Genomic DNA, 11,332 nt, shown 5'->3' with positions numbered 1-11,332 from the left:
AAACAATAAAAACAGATTCAATAAAATGAGTTATCCAAAGACGCAAACGTTGTTTGAATTTAAAGTGGGCGCCATTGTAAATTGTTCAAGAGAACCGTATCGATGACTGTAGCCGATAGACTATTTGACTTTCTTAGTATTTTAATCGGCGACTTATCGGTAAGCAAGAGCTCGGCTAATGTACGAAATCTAGTATTTGCATTTAAAGTGTATTCGATACATCGATTTTCTTCCCTTCCCACGAGAAATAACACAACACCAAACACGTGTTTGTGTTTTTCTTTTAAATAAATCTAAAAAGCAGCTAAGAACCTGTTGCTTTTCTTCAATAAATAGCTTCTACACACAACTGCAAATATGAGACGTCCAAAGAAGGTAAGGGACACAATCATTTTCGCTAAATGAAGTTAATAACTAAATGTGCGACTTTGCAGTACGAGTCTGGTGAGGCTACACAGTACATCAGCCGGCGTGCAGCGCTGCGTAAGCTGCAGCTGTCTTTGAATGATTTCCGTCGCCTGTGCATATTGAAAGGTGTGTACCCACGTGAGCCTAAGCACAGACGTCGCGCTCAGAAAGGCTCCTCAGAGATAAAGGTGCTCTACCATTCTAAGGATATACGCTTTTTGCTACATGAGCCCATCGTATGGACGCTGCGTGACTACAAGGTACAGCAATAGCTTAAATTATAATAGTTAGTGTACTAACATTGTATTTGCTTACAGATCTTTGCGAAGAAAACAGGTCGCGATCGTGCAATTAAAGATTTCCGTAATCTGAAACGCCGCCTGGCCTTGTTCCCAGAGATTAAGCTGGATCATATAGTTAAGGAACGCTATCCCACTTTTATTGATGCGCTTAAGGATTTGGATGACTGCTTGACCTTGATGTTTCTGTTCAGCACATTTCCATCACTGCATTTAATTCCACGCGAGCAATCCAATCTTTGCCGTCGCTTGACAATTGAATTCTTGCACTACATTATTGCCTCCAAGTCGCTGCGCAAGGTGTTTATATCCATCAAGGGCTATTACTTCCAGGCAGAGATCAAGGGCCAAAAGGTCAACTGGATAGTGCCACATTACTATCCCTTCAAGCCACAGTCACGTCAAGAGGTGGACTTCAAAGTCATGTCAATTTTCGTCGAGTTCTTCACCATTATGTTGGGCTTTACTAATTTCCGCCTGTTCCATGGCCTCAACATGGCCTATCCACCACAATTTCCCAGCAACATGCTGCAGGATAGTGAGGACACATTTAAGGATGAATCAAGCTTTGTATCAGATCGCATAGCTGCATTGAACTTCGAGCTGCTGCGCACAGATAAAGTGCAAGAGGATGAAGAAGATATTGATATTGATATTGATATGGATCTGTTGGAGCAGGATGGTGACTCCAAGCGCATAATCAAAATGAAGCAAGAAGCACAGGAGACAGCTCGTCTGCGCACGCTCTTCAAGGGCTTGAAATTCTATATTAATCGTGAAGTACCACGCGAACCGCTGGTAATCATTATCCGCTCCTTTGGCGGTAAAGTATCCTGGGATTCTTCCGTTTTCGCTGGCGCAACTTTCGATGAAAACGACGAGACCATCACACATCAGATTGTAGACAGACCAAGCGTAAGCACGCAGTACATCTCTCGTGATTACATACAGCCACAGTGGCTATTCGATTGTGTGAATCAACGCCAGCTGCTGCCAACTAACAAGTACTTTATGGGTGAATCGTTGCCACCACATCTATCACCATTTGTTGACGCCAAGCGTGATACTTACATACCGCCTGAAGAGAAAGCGCTGCATGATCCATCGCTCATTGAGACACACGGTAAGCGCTAAGCGCAAGCTTTAAAAATGAATTAATTAACTTTGATGTTTTCTTATGGCCAGCCCAAAGCGATGATGAGTCTGAGGATGAAGCAGCTGCAGAGGAGGATGACGTAGATCAGGAAGCTCTGGACGCGCAGCTGCAGCTCGCTTATCAGCAGGAGACAGCAGAGTACAAGAAATACGGTGATGCCGATGGCGTCAATGAAGATGAGGAAGACACTGATGAGTACTTGGAAGAAGAGCAAAGCGAAGAAGGCAGCGAGGAGGAGGAAGAAGAGGAGGAGGTCGATGAGAAGACCAAACGCTTGCAAGCAGAAGTGCGTTTAGCTCTATACAAAGTCAAACAATCTTTACTAATATTTATACTTTTAGAAAGAGAAAATGTCCGTGCAGTCTGGCAAAGTGCACAAGGTCAACAAGCGACAATTACACAAAGCTGAGGTGGATGAGCATCGTCTGCAGGCACGCATGGTAAAGCCGCGTCATCGTGATCTTTTCCGTAAGCTGATACGCGAGAAACAGTCCAAGGAGAAGGAGCAATGGCTGCTGAAGAAGAAGCGACGCAATATCGAAGCTGATGCCAAGGAGGCCAAGAAGCAAGCAAAGCGGGATGCACGCAAAGCTGCCGCTGCTGCTGCCCAAGCAGCCGCCCAGCTGACCAAGTAAACTCAGCATTGTACCCAACTCTATTTTGATGCTAGGCCTTAAGTATGTAACTTAATAAAAACGGAAAGAAACTGTTGACAAAATTTTGTTGTACAATATTTTTTTTTCACATTAAGATTTTTTTTTATAAAACAAGTTTTAAATTTACAGGCTGTGAGCTGAACACATGCAATTTTTAAAAATCATAATAGTATATTAACAATTGAACATCAGAGTTTCATAAATCTATTGCAGCGAAACAATTTGTTATAAATAGCACAATGAAGCATAAAAATGAAATTGTTGATTTAATGTTGTTTTTATGTTTTAAATTTAACAACTTTATATAGCCGTTGTTATAGAAATTGAAAGCAGTTTTTTAAATCCATTATAATTTTAACTAACGCGCGCGTCGATGCAATTTGCAAACTGTCGCCTATTATATATTTGAATAAACCTAAAAAATTGTAATTGCATATTTATAGTATTGTATATGCCCTGACACAGTCCAAGTCTGTCGTAGTACCTATTACACTAGATGTGTTTTTGTTTTCTTTCATGTTCATGTTTGCTAACAATTGTTTTTTCGTTCGTTTTTGTTTTTATAAAAAATGCTAAGTATTGTTTTAGTTTTAGTTTCTTAATCACTATCGCTGTCGTTGCCACCGGCTGCACCTTCCTCGTCGTCTTCATCATCACTGTCCTCCAGTTCGGGCATGGGAAAACGTAATAAAGCGGCTATGCCTGTGAGTTGGGCAAGTTCTGAAAAGAATAAATGAAAATAAAAGTTAGGGATATGCAGTAAGAATAAGAAACATCGAATTTCAACTGAATTATTTGCTTCTCACCAATGTTTCTATTTAAAATTTTATGCTAATTTGTCTGCACTCTAAATTATAAAAACCCTGAGAACAAAATCAAGTCGACAAGATTGTAAATTGCAATTTGGATATCCGTTCATTAGCCCAAAACAAGTCTTATGCATAATTCCCACAGTTAAAACGTCTATTCAAGGCTAATTGCCCAATGCAAGTCAAACAGTTAACTAGCTAGCAATTTGTTAAGATTTGCGTTTTTTTTCAGTTTTTGCACATAGTGTAGGAGTTACAACTATCGGCCAAGTTGTAAAATTCAAGGCTTACCGGTTCCGACTGACTCAGTTTTGAACTTAACATTCAACTTGTGGCAAGCAAAAAGGTGCTGATCTAACTGCAATTTAAATTCTAACATATAATGAACTCATTTAACTTTGTAAACAATTTATAATATATGCAATAATCTTTGGCATAGCTCAAGCTGCTTGCGTTTAGCATAGGTTCTGTTTATTCGAAAAGATTAAAGCGCTATCTGCACACAATTGAAATCAAGTGCTTTTTATTTTGTTTACACTTGTTGTACAATGTTTATATAAGTTGATTAAGTCGGGCAGCTGGCAACAAAATAAAAGAAAGCGCACTTGAGAAGGAAGCGCCTTAAAAAAAGATAACAAGCAAATTGATGTGGAAATATTCGAGTGAGCTGTTGAAATTTATAAGTATGTAAATTTATATATATTTATGTTCATACACTTTAGCGTGCGAAAAAGTATTAATGCTATTTTAAAATCGCAAACGACCCATTTACGTGCTAAAATGGGCAAAACGTTGCCAAGTCGAAGTGACAATTGATAAGAACAAATGCAAAAGCTACAAGAATAATTCGGTGAAGTGCAGTCGACTTTGCAAGACTCTATACATCAATAAGGGATAAAGACAGACAAAGTTTGACACGCCTTCTGCCAATTTTTTTTTTATTCACACTAAACTATACACTTTAAATTGCTGAGTATAATTTTTATGTTTGACACTGCTAAAGATTAGATAAGCTTGAAATATTTTTGTTGCCACTATTAAAGATTTATAATACAATTAAGCCAACTTAAAGAATATGATTTAAAGCTTTTAAAAATGCCCACTTCACCCAAAGAGTTAGAGTATAAAATGCAAACACGTGAGTCATTTGCCAAGCAGAGTGCACATAAGAAATTTGCTATTTTTAAAAAGACGACCCAAAAATATTTACCCTAAAAAAATAACATGTAAAATGCAATTTTAATTAACGCCAGAGCCAGCAAAATTCTATTAATTTAAAAGAAATTTCAAAGCAAATGAAGTCTCCAGCTGCTCAATTTAGCATTTCCACACTTGTCTCAAGCCCCCAGTCCCCAGCCCAGGAGCAAGCATCAAAAGAAATATATGTATGAAGCATAATGTTATGTGATGAGTGCACATCTGCAGGCGAGCTCATTCAAAAATAGAATTCTTAACGAGGTCATTAGACAGAGGGAGGCCTACGCAGCAACAAAAAAAAGCTGAAAACTTTATATTAACATTACAACAATTGCGAGTTTCCCTGTAGCAAGTGATATGCTTATAAATAAAGTTTTATTTCTGTAGTGATTCATCACTTAACACTTTCTTCTATGTTATGACTTCACTTGCTGAAGCGCGAACAATTTTTATTCTATAGCAACACTATATATATATTGTCTAGTACTTACGTTCTCCCGATATATGCATGCTAGAGAATATTTTAACTTCACCGCCAGCATCACGCACTGATTCGACCAGATTGACATATTCTTTCCTGAGATTAACATCTTGGCATCTGGAAATATATAAAAAATATATAAATTACAACAAGTTCTCAGCTTGATAAATGAGCTCAGTTTTTAACTGCATTTAGCGCATTGCAAGCAATTAATAACTAACGCGTATACGTTATATTTGCACCTCATACTCATACGTATACGTATTATACAAAATGCTTAATCATGCCGCGTGATAACTGATACATAATTTATTTTTTACTAATAAGATACAATAAAATTTAATTGCAAATAAAAAGTTTGCGTTTAGCCATAATGTAAGTTTAACAAATACATTTACATAAAACCAATTGCAGGTTCAAAAACCTTAAAAGCAATACACAAATTAAAACTGCGCCCCTCACAGCAACAACAACAACAAATTGCATGCAAAAAAAAAACAAATCAGCACAGGTAAAATTTCAATTATCATTTTATATGCGATGGCACTCAAAGCGGTTTGTAGCCGCAGCTTTTGTTTTTAATTAAGAGAGAGAGAGAGAGCGCAACAGCAAGAGAGCGACTGTTGTGGACTAAGAGCGCTTTGATCGCTTGCAAACAAAGCATTGCATGTGGATGCTATGTAAGAGAGCTAGTTTAAATGGAATCCACAGCACGTGTAGTGTATAGAAGCTGTAGAAAAACAACAATTACTTTGAATATACCAAAAGCAAATGATGAGCTGACAGTATGCTCTGTATTTATTAAATAAACAAATTAATTATAGCAATATTTTGCAATAAATGCTAAATTTTACTTAGGGTAAAGTATTGCTTTAATTAATGTAATAGCTGCAATTAATAGTAGCTGTTCATTAGGCATTTATAGCCAATAGAATTTAACATACATTGTTTATAAATTTGCCTGTCTAACTCCTGTAATTATAAATTTCAAAAATAACAATTTAGATGCATCTTAAATTTACGAAACTAAACATTCCTAACAATACAAATATTAAACTGCAATTTTATTATTTGAAAACAAAATTGCGCTGCAATTAAAAATTATAAGAATGTAGATTTGTATAAAATTATAGCAACATAGCAAGCTAACAATCTAAATATTAAACTGTAATATTATTATTTAAGCCACCATAGCCAAAACAATTTAAAAACAGCGTTTGAAGTTTCGACTGAGTAGATAGTCAAGCATACCCCTTACTCAATTCTTCTGCAGAGCATTAAAAAAAAGAGAGCGCGAGCTTGGCTGTTGAAATCGTGTAGAATTCAGTTGTAAAGCGGCTTTCTTGTGGCGCGCACGTTGGCACGAGGGTCAGAAGATAAACGTAAAGAATTCGAAACGAGGCAAAGACATCGTGACTGCGACTACGATTGCCACGCAAAAGAAATTCCAATTGGTGCTAAAAAGAAAAGCCAAAGGCCTAAAAAAGCAGCAAAAAGTGCAAAATAAGAAAGCAAAAGGTGCGTGTCGTAGTGCGTACGTAAGTGAAAGTTATTAACAATATGGGGAATGTTAAAGAGCAAAGCAAAGGTTCATGGCAAAAATAAAACCACACTGACGTTTTGGAAATTTTGCGACTTGAGTCAGCGACTTGGGTTGGGGACTAGAATGCAAACGTCAGAGATCAACAGCAGCTGTGAATTGAATCTGAGATACCTGTAGTTGTATCTGTATCTTCAAGCTACTCATTCGTTAACCGCAAGTTGTCGTGAAACGGATTCATTGTTACTGCAATTGTTGTTGCTTTTTGTTGTTGCATGACAATGATTGCACAATGAAATCAATTGTTATAATGAAATTAGCGGGAGCGTAGGTAAACTAGCCCTGACTTCGGGGGCGTCGGCGTCGTCAGCTGACGGTGAAAGGCAAACTAGAGAGTCCAATGTCGGGTATATTTTTTTTAATGGAAATGCACAATTAAACGTAACGTGTGTCGTTTTTTTCAATTGAAATTGATGGCGCTCTGCTTGAGATCATTTAAGCTTGCATGTTAGGTTTGATTGGGAGAGAGAAAGTCTGAAGACTTTTTGATTACTGAATGTTTATTAAAAGTAAAGCAAACTGGTTTCGAGTGAACGCCTGGGAAATCATTTAAAAATATTATAGATCCTTTCACTTTTCGCCCACAATTTAATGTCAACAATAAGAGACTATGCCAATGAAATAAAAGTGGGAAATAAAATGAAAACAAAACACGTGCCCAGATGTATATTTAGCTAAAGCCATAAACAATTTTCAACAAGCGCATACATATACTTACTACAAAGAGGGGCACGTTGTTGCAACGTTGTATAAATTTAAAAAAAAACACCCTAAGACAAAAGACTAGAAAAACTGGTTGCACACATTAAAAAAGAGACAAAATATGAAAATAAAAATCAACATAAAAAAACATGCAGCAAAACGCAAAACGCTGAGCGTGGCAAGAAGCTGTGGAACGCATGTGGAAGCTAAGATTCTTTTTCAATCAAAATGGCCCACAGAGCTGTTGGAAGAGGTGGAAAGAAACAAAAAAAAAAAATATATAAAAAACTTGCGCCCTGGGCAGACCATAAACGGGGCGATTTAATTCGCTTTTATTATTGTTCTTATACTTGTTGCTGCTGCTGCTTCGCCCACAGTGAGCGCTAATAATTAGCGCAAACTTTTTTCTTTTGCCTTAGAAATGGCACAAGACGTGGCAGAACAAAATGCAAATATTGCTATAGATACAAAGTAAATAAGTTATAACATTTGCATGTTAGTTTGGCTGCCCCTTTGGGCATGTTGTAAGTCGCCATAAATCGAAACAGCTTTATAAACAAAGATCTCAGACGCCGCTACAATTACAATGTTGATATGGAATATGCAAAGCGAAACCACAAAAGGGGGAATTCAAAGTATATATGTAGAGTGCCAACTGATATGCGTGCGAAAGAGCAGAGCGCAGAATAAAGCAATAAAATCAGAGGGATTAGCATTTAATATAAGCAGCAAAATAAATTGAAGAAAAATCATGTATACGCATTAAGTTATACAGACTTTTATATAGCTAATATATGTAGAGTAGTAATCAAAACTTGTATTAACTTTAAAGATGCATATCAGCAACGTAAGGCTGATTAATTAAAAGTTGTTGAGCAATTGCTGCTTTCAAACCTGAATTTAAGGCAAATTATATAAGACTAAGTAAAGCGCTTAATGCTTTGACTACAAATAAAACACATTTAATAGCACATTAAGCATGTGGAGCAAAGATAAACAAGCGATGGAGTAGTTTAGCTTAAGGTTTTTAGCTTGTGATATTTAAAGCGTCTCCCCAAAACAAATTCTCGCATATTTTAAACATTACTCGTTTGCACTTAACTTTATCTTGATTATTCTTGCTATCTACAGTTCCTACAACAAAATGATTTCCAAACAGCCCGACTATATTATCTCCGAGCTGGGCTATCCGCAATGGCAGCAGCTATGGGATAATGAAGTCTACAAAATGTGTTTGCCACCAGCGCCGCCCTGCTCCAGCTCCAGCTCCAGTTCAGTCACCAATCCCCCCTACTGTAGTCACAGCAGCAGCAAAGCCAAACGCTTGTTGCCTTGGCGTGAAACACTTGATGATTGCTACAAGCGTTTGCAGCAACGCGAGCAGCGTGTGGGGCAAGAGCGTAGCAGCAACTCATTGGATGTGGTGGCGCAACAAAAATGGCAGAAGAATCATTGGAATGAACAACAGCGAGCTAACAGTAATAACAACAGCAGCAGCAAACGGTAAATACAGTAAAGCGTTCTATATGTAGAACTTTTTGTTTGTTTATCAATTTATAAGGTTCATAAATAATATTTGAAAGATTATGCTACACTTTATCAATTTTTGCTTTCTAAACAGCAATCAGAAATGTCGAAATACCACAACAGACCAAACAACAACAACAACGTGGGACTCTAGCGATCTAAATAGTTTCTGATTGTGGAACGTATTTGCAACAATCATATCGGACTGATTAAGCGTGCTAAATTTATTACGAAAATTAGTTTTCCTAGACCTTTAAGCTTTAGTTTTAAGTACATCGCAAGCATTAACACTGAAATTTTAATTGCATTTTACGCAGTTTGCATATAAAACACACAAAAAACACATAAATTGTTTTATTTCTCTAGACAAGTTAAATGGAATTCGCAATGCTTGCGCCTCATTAAAAATGTAAACGGGCTGTGCGAGACTCTAATTCAAATAAGTAACAAAAGCAAAACAAAAAATAAACGTAAACAAAACGCACAGAAAATCAAATCAGCCAAAAATGGTTTGCCCAGTGCTTTGCCCATTTGCGCAGTCAACGGGGGCCCAACCTTGATCATGAGAGTCGCATGTTAAATTTGCTTTTTTGGGGGACAGTCTTAAAACTTTTTTGCATTTGCTTGAGCTTTCTTTAAATGGCATTAAGTTGTTAAACAAAAACAAAGCTTGTAAAGCGGATGAGATCAGTGAAGAAGCCATGTGGATTGAAAGATTGCATGTGATAATATAAACAATGAAGACGTCCCATCAAAAGCGAGCTTAAGAGCGGAAATTGTCTAAGAACAAGCTAGTCTTAACTATATAATATAAAATTGACTATCCGGACAGTTACGACCGGCTGCTGGCCTAACGATCTATAAGAGTATCCACATTGTCGCCATACTTATTGAAGTTGAAGGCTTGTCTAAAGAACGTGCTCTTGATCTTCTTGCTTGATTGAACTCGAAATCACTGCCATGTAGTTATAAAGTCTAAAAAGAATTCTACAAAATCTTCAGACCTACATATGTATAAAAGTATGCCAGTTGATTAAACATTTGCACTTAGTCATAATACAAAATTATGTTTTGATAAACGATTACATCATTTTACGCAATATTTTAACTTATACCAAGCCCTACTCCAATTTTCTCTGCACTCACCTGAATAGATTGTCGGAAATGAGCAAGGTTTCTATAGATTGAGCCTCGGATGCGCGCAGCACATGTTTTTTGCCATAGAAAGCCTTGGCGGGCTCACACTGTAGCATCATATAAAATTGTTCTAAAGCCTTAACCTCGCCAGCTGCCTTGGTATCGGACATTTTGGCCAAAACCGCTGGATCTTGCAGCACCTCTGCAAGCAAAAGCAAAATAAGTAATTGTTTATAGACTGCCATGGTACGCACCTTTAAGCGAATGCTTAAAACCAGAGGAAGCATGAACCAGCATGAATTTGCTTTTGTTATCCAGCAGCACCTTGATGTCCATTTTGACCGCCTGCTGGTACATGTAGTCGTAGAACTGATCACGCACAAAGCCAGGCGAAGCTATAAGCACACACTTGACCACCTCGAAGTTAACATGTCGCAGTATGCTCTGCATCACCTGCTCATAGAATTTGGCCAATCCCTTCTCATGCTGCTGCACATTTCCTTTGCGTTTTCTGGGTATAGACACTTCGATTTTGCTGCGCACCAGCGTCATGCTGGCTGTGATAAGGCAAACATGTGCTAGGCCCTCCTGCATGACTACAGCAGCCACATCTGCTGACTGTGTGGGATCGCAGGCCATGTCAATGCGCTCCAGCGCTATGGTGTCCCACTCTGGCTTGCGCAGCTCAAACTTGCGATTTAGCTCCAGATCAAGTGTGTGATAGGCGCCCATTTTCACATAGGGATTCTCCTCAATGTTGCGTCCTTTTAGCCGCAACACGCAGGCCTGCGTGTCAAAGTCAATGCTCTCCACGGCAATGGTTAGGGTGGTGCGTACGCGACTGCTGGTGGATGAGCCGGTGGCGGTTTCATTTTGCACTTTGCGTATAGTAGTGCTGCGTACGCTGTCGCCTTCGGCTATTAAATTGTACGCATGCCACATGTCCTCCGACTCCTCCGGCATGAGCGTCACATTGCTGCATTTGAAGATTGAGCAAATAAATTGTGGTATTTTGTTTAACACACATTGCACTTACCCCTGCATGCCCTTGTCCACGTAGCGACCAAGCAACTTCATATTGTTATCCTTGACAGTGGCCTGTTTGACAGACGACGACGACGTTTGCTTTTCTTTTTGTTGTTGTTGGCGTTGCGTGCTTTGTGTTTTCTGCTTTTATATGCTTTTTGTCACTTGCATTGAATTAGACGTTTATTTAAGTCATGCAAATTTCTAGACATTTTTGTTAATTGTTGTTGTGGCTTTTAGCGCTAATCTTTAACCAAAATTCCCTACGAAAATCGCCAATTTCCACACCACGAACGTTGTGACATTTTAAAACAGCTGATTGACGCCATTGACG

The 11,332-nt window shown here is 38.2% G+C and overlaps 3 protein-coding genes across 4 annotated transcripts; 2 read left to right on the top strand and 1 right to left on the bottom strand.

Annotated features, from left to right (window-relative positions):
• Positions 1-237: 237 nt before the first annotated feature.
• LOC108597341 (pescadillo homolog) lies at positions 238-2,576 on the top strand. The gene is made up of 5 exons (XM_017983850.2): positions 238-375; positions 435-668; positions 726-1,830; positions 1,893-2,149; positions 2,205-2,576. Exons 1-5 carry the CDS (start codon positions 358-360, stop codon positions 2,496-2,498), a joined length of 1,908 nt encoding a protein of 635 aa, XP_017839339.1. The 5' UTR covers positions 238-357; the 3' UTR covers positions 2,499-2,576.
• A 218-nt stretch (positions 2,577-2,794) lies between these two features.
• LOC108594232 (protein pelota) lies at positions 2,795-11,310 on the bottom strand. Its single transcript, XM_017979343.2, has 5 exons — positions 11,009-11,310; positions 10,227-10,948; positions 9,982-10,174; positions 5,017-5,123; positions 2,795-3,239 (listed from the first exon to the last, which is right to left on the bottom strand). Exons 1-5 carry the CDS (start codon positions 11,047-11,049, stop codon positions 3,118-3,120), a joined length of 1,185 nt encoding a protein of 394 aa, XP_017834832.1. The 5' UTR covers positions 11,050-11,310; the 3' UTR covers positions 2,795-3,117.
• On the top strand, positions 6,272-9,186 carry LOC108594233. 2 transcript variants are annotated; one of them, XM_017979345.2, is made up of 3 exons: positions 6,272-6,524; positions 8,440-8,811; positions 8,930-9,186. In XM_017979345.2, the coding sequence occupies exons 2-3, from the start codon at positions 8,453-8,455 to the stop codon at positions 9,006-9,008; spliced, it is 438 nt and encodes a 145-aa protein (XP_017834834.2). In that variant the 5' UTR covers positions 6,272-6,524; positions 8,440-8,452; the 3' UTR covers positions 9,009-9,186. The 2 variants fall into 2 exon arrangements, with proteins under 2 accessions (XP_017834834.2, XP_017834833.2); XM_017979344.2 differs by having other exon boundaries at positions 6,272-6,544.
• Positions 11,311-11,332: the final 22 nt, after the last annotated feature.

The sequence above is a fragment of the Drosophila busckii genome, chromosome 2L (assembly GCF_011750605.1).
Source record: "Drosophila busckii strain San Diego stock center, stock number 13000-0081.31 chromosome 2L, ASM1175060v1, whole genome shotgun sequence".
Lineage (NCBI taxonomy): Eukaryota > Metazoa > Arthropoda > Insecta > Diptera > Drosophilidae > Drosophila > Drosophila busckii.
The sequence above is the reverse complement of the archived record's forward strand: the minus strand, read 5'-3'. Positions and strand labels throughout refer to the sequence as shown.